Source organism: Rhinolophus sinicus, chromosome 15, assembly GCF_057876585.1.
Source record: "Rhinolophus sinicus isolate RSI-liver-muscle chromosome 15, RSI-T2T, whole genome shotgun sequence".
Taxonomy (NCBI): Eukaryota; Metazoa; Chordata; class Mammalia; order Chiroptera; family Rhinolophidae; genus Rhinolophus; species Rhinolophus sinicus.
Window position 1 is genome coordinate 95,960,107 of NC_142515.1, and position 20,496 is coordinate 95,980,602.

Here is a 20,496-nt window from a genome sequence, read left to right on the forward strand (position 1 = left end):
CACGACCTCCTAAGTACCAGGTTCTGCAGGGAAATTTGAACCCGACAACGCCACCTGGGTGCAGGGACTCTTTGACCATCAGTAAGCTGTGAGATGTGTTGAATAAAACTCAGGGGTGGACATTTTACACTACCGTGTTTCTCCGAAAATAAGACCTAACTGGACAATCAGCAATAATACGTCTTTTGGAGCAAAAATTAATATAAGATCTGGTCTTATTTTGCTATATTATAACATAATATAATATGTAATATATAACATTTATAATATATATATATAATATCGGGTCTTATAATAATGTTTGCTCCAAAAGATGCATTAGAGCTGATTGGCTAGGTCTTATTTTCCGGGAAACACAGTAGAAGGAAATTCATTTTAGTTTTTGACTGTTCCCTTAGAGATTTTGAAATGTAAATGGCTATGATACCCCTATAGCAACTGAATTCCTATTTTCACCACAATAAGGGAAAAGAAGGAAGATTTTGAAAATGTTGAATGTAACTGAAAACTCAATATACTACCACATTGGTTCAAAACTCCTAGTGCATTTTTTTTTCATTTGAATAGCTTTATTAAGATACAATACAGTGCGATGTCAGAGGGATAGTGGATGTGGGGAGGGGGGTTCACACAGTGTGAGGGATATAAATGATACACGTCTAAGTATTGCTTTGTCCTGTGCACCTGAAACTAATAATAAAAAAAAAATCTATCTAAAAAAAAAAGATACAATACACACACCATACAATGAATCCCTTTAATGGGTACAATTCATTGGTTTTCAGTATATTCACACATATGTACAGTCATCACCATAATTTTCGAAATTTTCGTTGTCTCCAAAGAAACCCCTGTACCTTTTAGCTATCACTTCTCCATCTTTCCATCTTCCACCTCCAAACCACAGTTTTAGGCAAACTCTAATCTTGCTGTGTCTATAGATTTTCTTATTCTGGATTTATATATGAATGGAATCATATAATAGGTTGTCTTTGTGACTGAGTTCAGGCACTTAGCACAATTTTTTCAAGGAACATCCATGTAGTAGCATGTATGGCTACTTTGTTTTTACAACCAAATGATATTGAATTGTATGGATAAAATATATCGTGTTTATTCATCTGTAGTTAGACATTTTATTTGTTTCTACTTTTTGGCTTTCTAAATGACGCCACAATAAACTTTCATGTACAAGATTTTGTTTGGACATATATTTTCATTTTTCGGGGTATATACCTAAGAATGAATTCCTACGTCCTATGGTAATTCTGGGTTTAATTTTTGAGGAACTGCCAGACTGTTTTCCTAAGTGACTGAAACACCATTTATATTCCCACCAGCTGTGGATGATTTCTCCATATCCTCCACAAAACTAGTTATTGTCTCAGTTTATTATTCAAGCTGTCCTGGTGGTTGTGACATGGTATCTCACTGGGGTTTTGATTTGATTTCCTTGATGACTAGTGGTTTCTAGCATCTTTTTGCGTGCTCTTCCCCATTTGTACATCTCCCTTGGGGGAAAAAAGTTTATTCACATCCTTGACATTTTAAAATTGGTTTATTTGACTTTTTTATTATTGAGTTGAAAGTCTTCTTTATATATTTTTGATAGAAATTCTTTATCAGATATCCTCGTATGATTTGTAAAATTTTCTTTCATTCTCTGGGTTGCATTTTCACTCTCTTGTTTTAACATTGTTACTCTTAATTGTGATAGCATACACATACTATAACATTTACATGTTAAGTATATAGTTCAGTAGTTGTGATTTTTGAATGGCTTATTTCACTTAGCATAATGTCCTCAGGTTTCATCTATGTTGCTGCATATATCAGTTTCCCTGTTACTAAATCTGAGTAATATTCCATTGTATGTATATACTAAATTTTGTTGGTTCTTTCATTCACTGATGGTCACATGGGTTGCTTTCACCTTTTGGCTCTCATGAATAATGCTCCGGTGAACATGTGTAAAAATATGTTTCAGTTTCTGCATTAAAGTCTTTGGGCTGTATACCCAGAAGTAGTATTGCTGGATCATGTGGCAACCCTGAATTTATTTTTCATCAGTTGTGAAGAATAATTTTTTTTTGCCTTTAAATAATTTAGTTGCAGGGATAGGTTGGTTCCCTTGGTGAAATATCAGAACTCCAAAATCCAGGCATAGATGGACAACAGTGAAGTTGACATATATCATCATTAAATTGTCTCTAAAAACCTTAATCTAGACAATTTCTAATTTAAATCATGTATGTGATATCTCATTGCTGAGGGGCTATTCCATGGGTGTTCTAGTATTTATATTTATCTCTAGAATTTAGTTTGCTTATTTTTTAACTATCTTGTATATGTATATGTGTGTGCGTGTATATACATGTATATATGTATATATACGTATATATGTATATATATGTATATATACATATATATGTATATATATGCATAAGAGAGTTGGTAACTAACTAGGTAAGTTTCCTTTGAATTCAAGACTTCTGTAATCGATGAATTAAACTTAATACAATAGATTCTAAAGCACATTATGTATAAACTGTGATTGTCTGGGCTAAAAGAAATCAAATGAAATGTTTCAAGTTGCCCATTTAAAACATTTTATGAAATTAGTATTTTTCTTCCTTTAGAGAAAGTACATATGAAATGTTTACTATACTTATACCTAACAATACTCAGATATTTGTAAGGTAGGCTTACACATAACTCTACACCTCAAGGAATTAGAAAAAGAAGAACTAATGAAACACAAAGTTAGCAGATGGAAGCAAATAACTAAGATTAGAGGATAAATTAATGAAATAGAGACTAAAAAGACAATAGAAAAGATCAATAAAAATTCTTTGGAAAGAATTATTAACTGGATTCGCAGAAAAAAGAGAGAGGACTCAAATAAAATCAGAAATGAAAGAGGAGATATTTCAACTGACAATACTGAAATACAAAGGATCATAAGACAATACTGTAAACAATTATAATTGGACAACCTACAAGAAGTGGATAAATTCCTACCAAGATACAACCTACCAAGACTGAATCATGAAAAAATTGGAAATCTGTCTGAACAGACCAATTACAAGTAAGGGGATTGAATCAGTAATCAATAACCTCCCAAGAAACAAAAGTCCAGGACCAGATGACTTCACTAGTGAATTCTACCAAACTCTCAGAGAATTAATACTAATCCTTCTCAACTTAGTCCAAAAAATAAAAGAGGAGGGAACTCTTCCAAACTCAAGTTATCAGGCCAGCATTACCTTGATAACAAAAGAAGACAAAGACTTCACAAGAAAAAAAAAATTTATAGGCTAATATCCCAGATGAACATAGATGCAAAAATCTCAACAAAATATTAGGAAACTGAATTCAGCAACACATTAAAAAAGACCATTCACCATGATCAAGTGGGATTTGTTCCCAGGATGCAAACTTGGGTCAGTATGAGGAAATCAATTAACATGATGCACCACATAAACAAAACGAAGGATAAAATCGTATGATCATCTCAACACTTGCAAAAAAAGCATTTGACCAAATTCAACATCCATTTGTGATAAAAACTGTCAATAAAGTGGGGATAGAGGGAACATACCTCAACATAATGAAGCCCATATATAACAAACACACAACTAATACCATACTCAATGGTGAAAAGCCAAAACCTTTCTTCTAAGATCAGGAACAAGACAAATACGCCCACTTTTACCACTTTTATTCAACATAATATTGGAAGTCCCAGCTACAGCAACAAACAACAAAAACCGGCATCCAAATTGGAAAGAAAGAAGTAAAAGTGTCACTATTTGTAGATGACATTATGTGTGTGTGTGTGTGTGTGTGTGTGTGTGTGTGTGTATATATATATATCCATCAAAGCACTGTTACAACTAATAAACAAATTCAGTAAAGTTGCAGGCTACAAAATCTGTTGGATTTCTATACACTAATAAAAACTATCAGAAAAAATTAACAAAACAATCCCATGTACAATCTCATCAAGTAGAATAAAATACTGAGGAATATATTTAACCAAGGAAGAGAATGGCCTGTACACTGAAAACTACAATATGTTAATGAAAGAAACTGAAGAAGACACAACTAAATGAAACAATATTCCCTGATTATGAATTGGAAGACTTACTATTGCTAAAATGTCCACAATTCAATGCAATTTGTATTAAAATTACAAAGCATTCTTCACAGTAGAACAAACAATCTGAAATTTGTATGGAACCACAAAAGACCCCCAAAAGCCAAAGTACCCTTGAGAAAAAAAGAACAAAGTGGTGTGTATCAAGCCTCTTGAAACTATGTTACAAAACTATAGTAATTAAAATGGTATGGCATTGGGATAAAAGCAGACACATAAATCAATGGAACAAAATAGAGAACAGAAATAGACTACACATATATGGTCAACTGATTTAAGACAAAGGAGATGAGAATACATGATGGTCAAAAGGTATTCTTTTAAATAAATGGTGTTGGGAAAACTGGACAGACACATGCAAAAGAATGAAAGTGGACCACTATCTTACACCACACACAAAAAAATAACTCAAAATGGATTTGAATGTAAGACCTAAAACCACAAAACTGCTAGCGGAAATCAGAGGCCTTAACCTACTTAACATAGATCTTGGTGACACCCAAAGCAAACGCAACAAAAGTAAAAATAAATCAGTAAACAAAGAAGTAAAACTTCATTAACCCAAAATCTTCTGCAGAGCATAGGAAATCATCAACAAAATAAAAGTCAACCTACTAAGTGGGAGAAAATATTTGCAAATCATTTACTAAATAAGGCTTAGTATATAAAATATATTTTAAAACCTCATACAACGTAATAACAAATAAACAAAATATCCAATTAAAAAATGGGCAGAGGGGTGGCCTGACGGCTCAGCTGGTTAGAGCACAAGCTCTCAACAACAAGGTTGCCAGTTCAATTCCCACATGAGATGGTGGGCTGCGCCCCCTGCAACTAAGATTGAACACAGCACCTTCAGCTGAGCTGAGGCTGAGCTCCCAGATGGCTCAGTTGGTTGGAGTGCGTCTCCTCAACCACAAGGTTGCCATTTGGACTCCTGCAAGGGATGGTGGGCTGTGCCCTCTGCAACTAATAATGGCAAATGGACCTGGAGCTGAGCTGCATCCTCCACAACTAAGATCGAAAGGACAACAACTTGACTTGGAAAAGGTCCTGGAAGTAATAAAGTTCTGTTCCCCTTCCCCAATAAAATCTTAAAATATTATGTAGTATACTAAGAAGTGAATTTATATATTTTAATGGAGGTACTTACGGTAAATGGTGTCTAATACACCATAGGAAATACATCAGTGTTCAGATAATAAGTACTAAAGGCATAATAAGCCCTTTTGGAGGACTGGGAGCTGGCCTGCAATCTTTGTAAAGCCAAGTCTTATCCTATTGAAGAGGAAGATATCACATACCTCCTTCTTCAAAGGTACTTGGTGTCTATGATGGACCAAAACAAAAATATATTTTGCAACCATGTTTTTAAAAATGATAAAAGTGATCATTCCGAATCATAAAAATGATCATTATTGCCCTTTTCTTACTAATATGACTGACTGGGGCTTCTTACAAATTAAGTTTAGCTTTACTACAATAGTTTTGCCTTCTAGGAAACAATGTTTATGACTACCAATAACATAATAAGTTTCCCTCCTCATAGGATTCAATATACAAAAATGTCCTGCTGCCTTGCATAGCCATCAAATCATCTAACACAAGCCAAATCCTATCACAATCCTGAGCACGCTTTTATGTTACAACCAACAGTCATGTGTACTTTGTGGTCATTCTTATTAGAATTCATTACACCCCTCCCTGACTACAGGCGTGATTCTGCAGGTCACTGGCAAGAGGGCTGTGAAGAAAACTATGATTTAAGTTTTTGGGATTAAGAGTGAATGAAAATTAGTGTCGTGACAAAAACTGTAACTATAAAGAACAAAACAAAATGAGTCTTAGGAAAAATTACACTTGTGTGTAATTAAACACACATGTATTGACTCAAAATATTATATATGATGATTATATAAAGAGAATAACAAAGTTTATTTGAAAATCTGTAATTATAATGGGATATTTTAACATATCCTCTCAGGAAATGAAAAACATAATATTTGTTAGCACATGGCTTAGGAAACAATAAAATATTTCTATGAAAAACCTGCAAAAATGTTCATTTGACAAAAAATGCACATACTTTTAATCACATACAATCAAACATAATTGAAAACATACCCAGGGATTATATTCAGCTACAACTGACAGGAATCACCCACAGGCTTCCTGACAGGAGGAAGGGGCTTATTCTGACATGGAAGTACCGGGTCACAGCAGCCACTGCACATGCGGCAGAGAAACAAACTCCAGGTTTTCCCATGTTTCCTTCTTTTTGATGGCACCATGTCATGGTGAATCAGGAAAACATAGTCACCAGCACTTGACAGTTTAAGGTGTTTCGTATACAAATTAGACCTTATACAGATATAATCTAGAGAAGAGGAAAATCAGACATAAGCAAGAAAGTCTAAATCAGTTTCCTGAGGACACAAGAGACAGAAAACTCCAAACTCTGGTGGATCTGTACTGCGGATCTTGTGAAGACACCAGTGGAAAGCTACACCTCTCAGAAATGGATATCACACAGTTGGTGGAAGTTGTGAGGATAGTATTAATTAGAAAATCAAAGAAGTAAAAAAATGGACTTGAAGATGGTGTCCTTCAAGATCCTATGTATCTGTCTGTCCAAATAGTGTTTTCAAAATATGACTAATGCTTTCTTCGTTTTTGCCTTCCAAATATAAAGCAAGTGACTCTATTGAGGAATTCTAACCTGGAACCATAATGGGATGGATTCTGGAAAATCAAGTTCCTAACATTACCTACGGGGGGTGTGGGGAGTGTGGGGGTGAAGGGTATTTCCAACTGTAGATTTTCTTGCCCTATTACAGGTCACTCTTCTTAAATCAAAGTCAATTCACCAAATACAGGTCAGAAGGAAGAACACAAAACAAAGGTACAAATATAAAAATAATATTCGCATGAAACTATATTCTTTCATAAAATTGCCATACATAAAATTTATTCAAATTATTTATAAGTATCAAAAATGGGAAAACACTTGTATCCATCACCTCCAAAAAGGAGCTTTACCAGAGGAAAAGGTAGAATATATATACTAATTTAGGGATATAAAGGATTGCCATAAAGACACTAGGGAAATCCAACTACAATACTGTTCTTTTTAAATGGCCCCTTAACACAGAACAACAACAAAAACCATTTAAAAAAATTTAACCTCACTGCATGTAAGAAATATATTTCAAAGTGGAGAGAAATCTTATTAAACATTTCAAGGAAAAAAACAATAATTATCTTATGTACTATTGTTGAAAGACTACTCTCATAATTATCGCAACTGAATATTCATTTCTGAAAGCAATTAGTAGAAATACAAGGTCCAATAATGCACTTTAAGAGAAAGGTTTAACAAACACAATATATCTGCAACTTTAATAAGAACTGTTTCATATTGAAAGTTTTCTGGCCCATTATACATGGATTAATTTCTATCACACTTTCATGTAGCATTTTTATTTTTTTCCATGGGAAGTTTCACATGTAAGGTTGTGGGCCAATGCAAGTCTTTCCCATGCTGTTTACATTCAATAGGTTTTATCCAGTGAGTCCTTTCATGCATTAGAAAGGAACTGGGATAACTGAAGACTTTCCCACATTCTGTACTTTTATACGGTTTCTCTCCAGTGTGCATTGTCAGGTGTCTTCGAAAGTTTGTGTGATAACTAAAGGCTTTCCCACATTCCTTACATTCATAGGGCTTCTCTCCAGTATGAGTTCTTTCATGTATTTGAAGATAACTGAGATACCTAAATGCTTTACTACATATTTTACACACATAGGGTTTCTCTCCATTATGAGTTCTTTCATGCGTTCGAAGATAACTCAGACATCTAAATGCTTTGTTACATATTTTACATTCATAGGGTTTCTCTGTAGTGTGAGTTCTTTCATGTATTTGAAGATAACTGGGATACCTGAAGGCTTTACTACATATTTTGCATTCATAGGGTTTCTCTCCTGTGTGATTTCTTTCATGTATTTGAAGATAACTGGGGCACCTAAATGCCTTATGACATATTTTACATTCATAGGGTTTCTCTGCAGTGTGAGTTCTTTCATGTCTTCGAAGATCACTGAGACACCTGAATGCTTTACTACATATTTGGCATTCATAGGGTTTCTCTCCAGTGTGACTTCTTTCATGTGTTTGAAGACTTTGATAACATCTGAAGGCTTTCCCACATTCCTTACATCCATAAGGTTTCTCTCCAGTATGAGTTTTTTTATGTTTTCGAAGATAACTGAGACAACTAAATGCTTTACTACATATTTTACATTCATAGGGTTTCTCTGCAGTGTGAGTTCTTTCATGAATTTGAAGATAACTGGGATACCTGAATGCTTTACTACATATTTTACATTCATAAGGTTTTTCTACAATGTGAGTTCTTTCATGTTTTCGAAGATAACTGAGACAACTAAATGCTTTGACACATTTTTTACATTCATAGGGTTTCTCTCCAGTGTGGTTTCTTTCATGTGTTTGAAAACTTTGGTAATATCTGAAGGCTTTTCTACATTCCTTACATTCATAGGGTTTCTCTCCACTGTGAGTTATTTCATGCATTCGAAGAGAACTAGGAATACCAAAGGCTTTACCACACTGTTTACACTCATAGGGTTTCTCTCCAGTGTGTGTTCTTTCATGTAATCGGAGTGAACTTGAGCAACTGAAGACTTTCTCACACTCCTTACATTTATAAGGAGAATCTGTAGTGTGTGTTATCATGTGTTTTCGAAGGGTTTTGAGGCACATGAAGACTTTCTCACATTCCTTACATTTATAGGTTTTCTCTCCATTGTGAGTCCTTTCATGTTGTCGAAAATACTGGAGATAACTAAAGGCTCTCTCACATATGTTACATTTATACGGCTTCTCTCCATATTTCAGATACTCAGAAGACTTGTGTCTGGTGTGACATTTGGTGAGTCTACCAAGGGATGAATGATACACAAAGACTTTTCCACATGAACTTCGCACATAGGGTTTTACTTCAATTTTCTTCTTCAGATGGAAATTTGAAATAAGGTTGAAGTTTTCTCCACACTGACTATTCTCTTTACTTTCACAGAGTCTCTCCACCATATGATTTCTGTAAAAAATGAGAAGCACATTAATGATTTCTTCATTAATGATTTTATATTCACATTTTTTATGATTTTTAGGAAAAGTATAGATATTTTGTCTTATCTAATTTGTCTGAAATTAAATATGCTGAATGCTCTTCAAGATGACTTCACCCTTGCTTTTATCACACTGTAATATTAATAAATAGGGTTTATTAATACTGTTTATAAGTGAGTAACTTTGCAAACACTAAACATGTATGTTACATTTAAGAAAGTATTTTTGTAAAAATTTTCTAAGAAAGACATTTAAAGCAACATTTAAGAGTTCTTTTTAGCTTCTTTTAAAAATTTCGTAACAAATTAGAGTTCTCACTCTAAGAGATACTGCTTTCTGTTGTGTGACTCACCTTAGTTTTCTCCCCTGGTGTATGTACTGATCTTCAATGTCAGGATCTTCCCATTTTTTCCCTAAAATGTAGAACCAGAAAAATGATCCCAAAGTATCAGATTATAGAAAAATTATTAGCTTCTGGATCCATGATTAGCTGTGACCACTCCTAGATTATTTACCTGCATCCTCCCTTTCCACATCTCACATCTTGGAACAATGTTGATGAACAAGAAACACTAGTTCTCTAATTGACAATTGAAGGATGTTGTCATCCTTACCTACTGAGGCCAGGTTCCTGAAGGTTTCCCTCATCACATCTCTGTAGAGTTTCTTCTGTGAAGCATCCAGCAGAGCCCACTCCTCCAGGGTGAAGGTCACAGCCACATCCTCAAAGGCCACTGAGTCCTAGAACATCCCAATATATGTAGAGTAGGATGTGAGAGACTGACAGCACTGGGCATCTAGACTCCACTTATAGGACGGTCACGTATGATTCTCTCATCTCCAAGCATCTCATCTATGACTTGAACATCAAAAACTTACTCTCCGTCCACACTTACTTTTTCATAAACTTAATACTATCATTAACACATGGAAATTACAAATTTTTACTGTGATTACTTTATATCTTATTAATCTCCAGTGTCAGGGTCCTGAGCATGTAGGGAAATAACCAAAATGCTATAGGGATGAAACATATATTTTCATTTTAAGGCCCATCAATTCCTTGAGAAAAACAATTCCTTTTTCTTCTCCCTCATTACTCACCATTTATAGCACTCCAGGAGGCAGAGGGTAAATCTGCATAAAGTTTTAATGAATAAAATATAGTGGAAAACTGGAAGCTTTTCCTTCTATTCACATCACCAAACAAGAGTCCAAGAGGCCTGCAGAAATTAAACTTTCAACAGAGCCAGTTGACCATGTCGTCCCAAAATCCTCCAGGCCTCTATCAGTCAGTTATCGGGTACAGCTTGTTGAATTGAAATATGCTTGTGGAAAAGCACTGTTTTTAACTTGTGTAATATTGATCACAGACTGAGTTCTTCCTTTTTCTTTCTCTGTCCAATTTAATGGGGCTAGGAAGTTATTTGGAACATAGAGCTCAGACACGAGGAACAAGGCATGGCAAGTTAGTCATCAAAATCCCTGTACTTCTAGCCAAATGTTAGAACACATAGTGAGAGAATATGCCAGAAGAGCTCTTTCTGGTCAAACCATAACAGGGTACCTTGGGCCTCACTGCTCTTGAGGAACAGGTTAAGAGCTGCAGCTTGCAAGTTCACTGAAGTCCACATGGGTTAATGGTGAGTTTATCCCCGATTACAGAATACATAAAGGATTCAACAGTGCTTTCCTCCAAAAGAACACAGAATTTTCATTCTCTCATGTCTGGAGGAAGTGTTTACTAACCAGTCACCCTAGAGGCTACGTTGTGAACTTCTGGTGTGGCACTTAGAAAACTTAGGAGCTATCATCCTCATTTTCACACACTCATGATAATGTGTGATAATGATAATAATTTAAAACACACACACAAAAACTACAACTCCACCTCCAAAAACCAATGAAACAAACAAAAATAAAACTGAAAAAAACTTGAACAATTTTTCTTAGATCCATCGGAGTCTTTAGATCACATGGAAAGCTGGCACCTTCAAAATAGGAAAAAAGGAAAAATAAGACAGTACTCTGAAATATGCCCTAAATACTCTGTTCTTCACAAAGCCTGCACTCAAAAAAATCTCTTTCACCAGAGTCTAATGCAAAGAAGATGAAGAACAAAAGAGAACACAATATCCATGAACCCTAAGGCAACCCTCTTTAACATGAGGTTTGAAATACACATAATGGGAATACCTGGAGGAAAAAAGGACAGAAATAGGAGCGATAAATGGAGGAATGATCATTAAAATTTCCTAAAATTAATAATAGATGGCATACTGTAGATCTGGAAAGCTCTAAAACACAAAACATGAAAAATACCAAAAATTGTATACCCAAGTATATCATATTCAAATTAGACAAAAATCAAAGACAAAGAGAACTTATTGAAAGAAGCCAGAGAGGACATTAGGTATAGAGAAACAAAGATCTGAGTTAAATCAAACTTCTTTTCAGAAAAAACCACACAGGCAAGAACAAAGCAGTGTGAAATATTGAACATTTTAAAATTAAAACAACACTCTAATAGAATGAAAGGTAAAGGGATGGAAGAAAATGTACCATGTCAACAGTAATCAAAGGAAAGCTGGCATAGGTGCATGACTTATGAAGATTTTAAACCAAGGAAAACTCAGAGATAAGAAGGGGTAAGGCAGAATGATAAAGGGGTCCACTCTCCAAGAAGGCCTACCAATCTCTTAGGTGTATGTGCATAGCAACACAGGGGCAAAATATATAAGTTAAGGACTGATAGAATGCAAGAAGAAATAGATAAACCCACGATTGTGGCTGGAGAGTTCAACACCCCCTTATCATGAAATATAAATTCCTGTAGAACTGAACAACATTATGAAACAACTGGACTTAATTATAATCTGTGGAATACTTCACGCAACAACAGAATACACATACTTCTCAAGCTTGCATGGAACATTCACCAAGATAGAACTCATTCTGGGACATAAAACATACCTGAAAAATTGGAAAGAATAAAAATCATACAAAATATGCTGTTAGACTACACAGAACTTAATAAAGAAATCAGTAACAGGAAGGTAGTTAGAAAACCCTGAAATAAATGGAGATTCAGAAACACATGGGATCAAAGACGTCTCAAGAGAAATGAAAAATTATTTTGAATTAAATAAAATGAAGACACAATGTATCAAAGTTTGTAGAATGCAGCTAAAGCAGTGCCTAGAGGGAAATTTATGGCATTGAACAAATACACTAAAAATATCTATAATCACTAATGCAAGCAACCACCTTAAAAAATGATTAAAAAAAACAAATTAAACTAAAAGTAAGCAGAACAAAATATAATAAAAATTAAAAAAGAAAACAATATTATTGTGGAAAATCAATGGAGAAAACATTTTTTTTTTAAATTTTGTTTCTTTGACAAGATTCATAAAGCTGGTAAACATCCAGACAAGGTAACTAAGAAAAGGTATCCTGAAAGTATTACTATCAAAAAGGAAAAAAGGGGGGAATAACAGGATTTGATAAAATGGAAAACCCACTTATGATAAACTAGCAATAGAGGGGAATTACCACTTCTTGAGAAAGAACATCCTCAAAACCTGTGGCTAAATACATCACATTTGTTGCTCATGACATGAGTGCCTGTGAAACACCAGAAAGATCCCACAACAAGAGAGATAACTACTGGAATCAATAAGAAAGTATAGCAAGGATTAAGGATACACAAGTCTACTGCTTTCTCACAGATCACCACAAATATACTCAACTGATCTTTGACAAAGGAGGAGAGGCAATCAATGGAAAAAGAAAGGCTTTTAAACAAATAGTCCTGGAAATAATAAATATCCACATACAAACACATATGCACACACACACACAAAACGAATGTAGACACAGGCCTTACACCTAAATATAAAATGAAAAAGTAATAAACTCCTACAAAATAACATATGAGGAAATCTAGGTACAAATGAAAAACAATGAGGTATCACTACACACGTATTAAATGGTTAAAACTCAAAACACTCAAACACTAAATACTGGTGCAGATGTGAAGCTGCAGGAAATCCTCAATCATTGCTGTGGGAATGGAATCAGGCACGCCCACACTGGAGACCAGAACTTTATTTCAATACAAAATATACTCTTACTACATATAGTAGGATCCAGCAATCACACTAGTTGGTATAGACCAAAATGAACTGAAACCTTATGTTCACACAAAAACCTGTACATGAATGTTTTTAGGAGGTTTATTCATAATTGGCAAGAATTAGAGTTAAGCAAGATGTCTTTCAAGAGGCAAACAGACAAACAGTGGTAAATCCAAACAACAATAGGTAAATCCATGGGGCAAAATACTGTGCAGTGATAAAAAGACATGAGGGATTAAGTCATGAAAACACATGGAGGAACACATAAGTACATTGCTAACAGAAAGAAGCCAATCTGACAAGGCTACGCAAGTTCCAAGTAATAACAACAGGCAACAGACAGAACCATGAGCCAATAAAAAGATCTTTGCGTTTGAAGGATTTAGGGGTTGGAGGGAGGAATGAACGAGTAGGTGGAGCACAGATTTCTGGGAAGTAAAACCACAGTACGACTTATAAAAAATGATGGATACACATTATCATACATTTGCCCAAACCCACAGATCCTCTGACACAAAGCCAATGCTAATGTAAACTGTGCACTTTAATGGAGCAATATTGGCTCAGCAATTGTAATAAATGTACCACAGTCATACAAGATGTAAAAAATAGTGCAAACTGTGTGGATACACAGGGGTTATGTGGGAACTCTGTACTCTCTGAAACCCAGTTTTTTCTGTAAACCTAAAACAGCTTTTAAAAAACTGAAGTCTACCAAAAACCAAAAAAGATGAAGGCAGACTCACACAATTGACCCCGATGACTGACTGATGGGTGAAACAGGCCATGTGTCATTCACCCGATCTGACCTTGCGTCAATAAGCCAGCCTGGTGCTCTCGGAACCTGAGAGCAGGAAGGAGGTGAAATGTCCATGGAACGCCGTGTTGGAGAGCGTGCCATCTATATTCTGAGAAGTGCCATGGTCACTGTCGTGTCCAGCGCAACACAGGCAGTGAGTGAACAAGAAGGGGCGGCGAAGGGTTAGGAAAGAAACAGAAATCAAGAAAGTTATGAAAGAAGGGGCCAAGGGTCTCATAGCCTCAAAAGACTGAGAGCCCCGAATTGGGCTGCCTTGTGGCTTTTATTGATGTACACACAAGGAAGCAGCATTGCTTTCTCCACGGTCTGTGAGTCTCATACATCGTACCAGAAAACTGATCCAAACCAATCATCCTTGCCTGCAAGCAGCCGGAATTGGAAGTCCCATGATGTCTTAACAATTATGGTATGTGCCTCCACAGGGACAAAACCTTTATGCTGAAACTTATTGATAAGAATAGAAGGAGAACTGATGTTATCACATCATTGAATCATTTCCCAAGCAGGTTGTGGAAAGGAATACAGCCACATAGGCAGAAGCTCTCCTTTGCCAGGGGAAAGTGGGGGGCTGTGCCCACCTCTATAGACCCCGTGAGTTCTCCTGGTGGTCCCCATGTGGCTGTGCCTGGCTTGGGTTGCTCCCTCAGTGGGGAGTCTTACCCGTCATTGGCTGACCAACTGTCTTTTGGGGGCCAAACAGAGAGACATGAGGTGTAAGCACAAAGGTGAAACAAAGTCCCTGAAAGGAACAGTCTCACAGACTCTTCTTTCTTTAGGGACAGGCACGAAGGGACAGACGGTTAGGCTACTGTGTGACAACTGTCACTGCCAGTGTCTGGAACTCCAAGTGGATGAGGCGTGTCCTGGTGAGTCCTGATATGTAGACTTAGTAATGGACAGACAAGTGTCACCTACATTTATATTCTGGGGATCTGAGTCAAGAGATTCCCAGAGTTCTTTTACCACAAAGCGGCAACTCTTAGACAACAGTCCAAGAGCCTGTGAACATATGCAGGCGGGGACAACTGTGGGCCAGCAGCACGATGACTGCCTGATGCTGGGTGAGCTGTGGCCCTTGGGCTTGGTCCTTCATCAGAAACGTCCCAATTCAGGGATGAAGAGCAGCAACTCTCCACGGAGCTCCATCATGTACGAATGTGCTCTGTCCTCCTGAAAGCCTGCGCTGCCCACGCTGTGCATTCAGTGAATCCCAGGGAACAGCCCAGGGAACCAAGGAGTGTGGCAGACGGGTGACCTCCTCCAGCACCACGGCTTCTTTCAAGGCATGGGAGTTAGGAGGTCATCCCTTCTGCAGGGCATAAGCCTGAGGGAAAAGGATGGCTCCATCGTATCACAAGCAGGTGTCAGCAGCCAAGCTGAGCAGGTGGGAGCTGTTTCCAGGCCAAAGGCATAACCGGAACCTCGGTAGAGGGTCCCATGCTCAGTGCTTATGGAGCCTCTATCTTCAAGAGGGCCCAGTACTTGGTGGTAACTGCAGCCCTGATGGCACACAGTGTGGGGCCCAGGACAGGCCCTTAATCAGAAGCCTATGGACAACTCAAGGTCCTCCTCCAGGAGGCTCCCATCGAGGCCAACAGGGTTAGAGGCCTCCTCCACGACAACCGGTTGCTGTACGGAGTCCAAGTACCCTGGGCTTAAGTAGGGTTTGAACTAATCCCTTTGCTGCGCCAAACTGAAACTATGGTGCTGGCCGCTGTAACCCAGGGGGTCGGGGTCTTTGTTGCAACAGGTGCAGGGGCGGCAGCAGCAGCAGCATCAGGGTTACTTAGGGGTCCTGCTGGGCCCTCTGGAATTTCCCTCCCTACCATCTGTACCCGTCTCTTCTCTGTCTGTTTGAAATAACTACTCCTGAAGGAGTGACCATGCGATAGGCTCACCTCATTCACAGGTTATGATAATCCTCATAGCCCCCTGAAATCCCTCACTTAAGTCTGGTGAACCCAGCCTCCGTCACACCTTCACTCTAAACTCACAGTAGGGTTCCACCTAAGACATCAACCCAAAACCACTGTAAGGAGGGCCCCATTCCCATAGTCCTGCTCACAAAGGACAAAAAATTACCCACTCAGAGTCCTCTGTATACAGACCCCAGGCTGGGTGGGTCCACGATACAGCGCAGGGCAGCACAGCTCACAGGAGGGCTCCCCAACTCCCAGCAGCTCCCAGTGCAGGAGCCTCCAGGCTTCTCATCAGCCTGACAGGTAAGAAGCAGGAGGGGGAAAGGGAGGTGCAAGGCTTAAGGAGTCAGTAAACAAACATCAAAAGTGTGGACCCCCGACTACTCATGATAAGAACAAACACGGGTAAGAAAAACAGGCATCTGCACTGGCTTGTTTTTACATAAAGACACACTAACAGTATGATCCAGAGGTGATCAAACCTGCTTATTTGAGAGTGGATAGAGTAAGAGCACAGGAGGGAGGGTATGCGGGCAGGGAGTCTGAAGTTAGCCTCTTACCTTAGAAAAAATTTTAACCTTCCCATGCAGGTTTAGTTCAAATAAAAAGTGATATTTATAATATAGACCACATTTCCTATGGTTAATCCTTATTTTTAATTAACTTTTGCTTTTTAAAAATAACTTACCTTTTCTACATAAGAAACCACTCCACAATTTAATCCATTAAACACTAAATGATATAAAAATGGAGACCATAACAAATTTATAGGGTGACCTGTTAGCTCAGTTGGTTTAGAGCATGGTGTGAATAACACCAAGGTGGCGCATTTGATCCCAGTGTGGGCCACTGTGAGCTGCACCTTGCTAAAAAAAAATTAATTAAAAAAAATAAATAAAGAAAAAGAACTATATATTTTTATACATATAAAAATTTTTATAAATCCCTTTCTAACTAAAAGGACAAAAAACATTATGACAGTTTTCTCTCTACTGTATTTCACAATAAGGATATTTTCGGGAATGAATGAGGTATTATAACGCATTTAGAGGTTTGCAATTAAGCTGTGAAATGGATTAGGAATTTCAAATATTTACATAAGCTTTAATGTGTTTCCTCCTATCATTGAAAATAAATATTCAGTTGTTTTTTCCCTCATTTCCATTAAAACAGTTCATTTACCTTAGGAAAAGTAAAGCCTTTTACATGTCAAAGTTCTCTAGGAAAGGGCACATAGGAAACTAACTGAAAATGGAAAACGCACCTGAGACTTAAAAACACCCATCTCACATCTTCAGGTTGTCTTGCCTGAATGGAAGCAAAATTCTATTTATTTCCACAATCACTCTTGCCTTATTCACATCATTTCCTTCAGTCCAGTTGTATCTTAAAAGCCTAGGTGCTAATGGAAACAAGAAGGAAAGGGCTGCAACAGTCAATGGTTAAAGAAATCCAATGAAAAGAAACACAAATGTTGGAATCAAAACAGATAAGCAGCCTGCTTAGCCACAGTTAAGAAAAACCCACGTTCGAAGCTTAGGGCTTAGACACCCCCGGTTGAGACAGAACCCTGGGAGTGAGTCAGTCTCTGGGGAAGGAGGGAGGGACACCTGAGCAATCCCAGGAATGAATGCTGACAGCTCCACACACACCCCCTCCTGTAAGCATGGAAGTGCTCCCTCCCCCAGGCTTCCATTATCACAGTGAGGAAACTCTCAGCCTGATTCTGTTTACAGTTTTGACCCAAATGAAATTCCCAATTCATAAACCCTTTGTCCATGAGATGGAACACCTGATCTTCACAGACTTTCTCAGTGTTCACAAACTACACTCTGAATCTACCTATACTGTGGATGCAAAACTCAAACAAATAGTCTAAAAATGTCGAGGTCTAAGAAACCACAACTTCATAAAGGGCGTCACCACCCCTCACACACATGCACCTGCACCCCAGCTTTCCAGGGCTGCAGCTTTTCTCAGGGTAAAGGCCCCTCCACGGTGGGTGTGAGCAGGTAGGACACCTGCAGGGGAGGCTCCCCAGGAAGAACTACTGGGCCTCAAGTACTTCCCTTTTGTAAAAAAATATTAATGGAGCCACATTAAAAGGGAGCCAGAGCTGCCATCTCAGAATGACTTAGTACTGTCTTATGACTCAAACCTTGCAATGTTAAAACAGGGCAAAATAACATTTGGACAGGGCCTAAAGCAACACTGTCCCAAAAAACTGCAAGGACAAGAAAACAGATACTATCTCTATAGGACTGATGACTAAGTGAAAATTAAAAACATTGTTTAGAATTAGCATCACTATGCTATGTCACCTGCATCAGTAAAAATGCTTTCCTTCCACTGATATAATTGTTCCCGTTTTCTCATAAATACCTCTTGCTTTTATCTCCTACTTGGAATATTATTTGGGCTTCTGCCTGAATCAACCCTTCCCAAACAGCTATTCTTAGTGATCTCCAATAGATGCTTGTTGCCTCTCACTTTGAAAGGTTTTTGTTGTTTCGTTTCCTAGGTTAGCACTTTATAGGCTCAAGGGAGCCCTGGCTTGAATTACTGACCACAGGCCTCTGCTTCCCACTAGAGTTGTTTTGCCACATCGTTGATACTTTAAATGATACAAACCCAGTGTTTGAAGAATCCACCCAAATCACTTAAATCCAGTATTTATGTGGAAAGGAAGGAAGAATATTGTAAAGGTCTTTTACTAGTTCAACTAGAAAACCTTAAATATCTGTTTAAAAATATATATCAGATGATTATATTTTCAGGGAAAGAAAGTAATTTGTAAATAATTAATCTACTTGAACAATTCTGTCCTGCAAGGCTAAACCCAGGAATTGTATTTTAAAACACCTCAAATAAAACAAACCTCAAAACTTACTACACGTGCTCAGGAAGAAAGATTGAAAGAAAATGGAATGTAATACTGGAATACTTTATTCTGAATTCACCTCTTTCCTGCCTGTTTGGAACTATTTTATACTCAAGCTCCACTGATTAAATACATTTTACCCCTATTGAAAAAATGAGACTTAAATACGTCAATAAATGTTTTCAAGTCACAAACCCAGGGAGGGGCAGTGCTGACAGAAGACAACATCCAGGAAACTTTCCAAAGAGGAGCCTCCACCCAAAGGACTTCCCATAGGACGTCTGTGCCCAGGACAGGTCCTGGGGAGAGGAACGGGGATTTCATAAAACGTCTTTCAGGTGGTATTGTCTGCTTTCCTCTCACATAAAATATACACAGACAATATAAATCTTTAAAAGAGAGCATTGCAAAACTCTGGGGGGGAAAGATAAGCAATTAAAATATTGAGAATATTGAGACTTTGAAATACACCACGGAGAACAAACATTTGATAATGATGCTATAAATGGGGAAGTCGGCTTAGGGAATGCCGGCAGGTAACTGGAAATTTAGGGACTTACTGCCAGCCCCAGGTGGAGACAGGTGGGGGGTGGGGCAGGAGAGGCTCGTGGATTAGAGACCCTGCTTCTCAAATATTTGGAAAACTCAGGAGAAACCGGGTCCCGTCTGGGGAGAAAGAAGAGACTGGGGACCCCACGGACTACAGCTCCTCCCACGCATGAACCCCCGAGCCCCAGTCACGACTGTTCCCCAATAACCCTCCCCGTGGTCACCGCACCATCTGGGAAGAGGCGGGGGTTCGGACAGAGCTGCCCAGAGAGGCTCCGGGGCCCAAAGCGCCGCGCGCAGTGACGGGACAGGACGCCCGGGGTCCGGCTGCCGGTCCAGGCCCCACGCTGCGAGCCGGAGGGGACTGAGGTCCCAGCGGCACCCCCGGCGGAGGCGCAATCGGGTGGCGGACTCCGACTTGACAGCGGGGAGGCCCGAGTTCCGCCATGGCCGGTTCCAACCAGCCTCTCGTCCCAGTCTCCTCACCCTAGAGCAGAACACTCACCATTTCTAGGTTTCCTGGGTTTCCTGGGTCTCCCTGAGTCCCTGCTACGATTCCCACCAGTGTAGATCACAGAGCGACAGAGGTTGTGACAAAGTCAGCAGGGACCGTTAAGGGCCCGCGACATGGGATCCTGCGAAGGACCATAGGGAGTTGAAAGGACCACGCCTGTGCGGACCATAGCCCCACCCACCTGGCCAAGAGGCGCTCTTGATTGGACAGTTCCTAAGGTTTCGCCCCCTCGTACCTGAGTGACAGCTGGTGGGAGAACGCTGATTCTGCTGAAACCGTTTCCGCCTGTGAATGGTACCAGACCTAGCCTGGTATATTTGCATAAACAGAATTTTTCTAGTCCTGCGACTGCCTGTACTGTTT

At 38.5% G+C, this 20,496-nt stretch overlaps 1 protein-coding gene across 2 annotated transcripts; it reads right to left on the bottom strand.

Moving 5' to 3' along the window:
• Nucleotides 1-7,093: 7,093 nt before the first annotated feature.
• Nucleotides 7,094-20,276, bottom strand: LOC109454331 (uncharacterized). 2 transcript variants are annotated; one of them, XM_019744833.3, is made up of 5 exons: nt 20,125-20,268; nt 17,454-17,497; nt 9,926-10,052; nt 9,664-9,724; nt 7,094-9,279 (listed from the first exon to the last, which is right to left on the bottom strand). In XM_019744833.3, exons 2-5 carry the CDS (start codon nt 17,472-17,474, stop codon nt 7,626-7,628), a joined length of 1,863 nt encoding a protein of 620 aa, XP_019600392.2. In that variant the 5' UTR covers nt 17,475-17,497; nt 20,125-20,268; the 3' UTR covers nt 7,094-7,625. The 2 variants fall into 2 exon arrangements, with proteins under 2 accessions (XP_019600392.2, XP_019600393.2); XM_019744834.3 differs by lacking the exon at nt 17,454-17,497 and having other exon boundaries at nt 20,125-20,276.
• Between the last annotated feature and the right edge of the window lie 220 nt (nt 20,277-20,496).

What these genes read in the sequence shown, in the direction of transcription:
- LOC109454331 (XM_019744833.3), bottom strand. Translation starts at nt 17,474, where the DNA reads ATGGGTGTTTTTAAGTCTCAG. An exon ending in TGGGTGTTTTTAAGTCTCAG is followed by an intron (nt 10,053 to 17,453) that starts GTGCGTTTTCCA and finishes GGGATGTTCTAG; the next exon opens with GACTCAGTGGCCTTTGAGGA. An exon ending in CACCAGGGGAGAAAACTAAG is followed by an intron (nt 9,280 to 9,663) that starts GTGAGTCACACA and finishes CATTTTTTACAG; the next exon opens with AAATCATATGGTGGAGAGAC.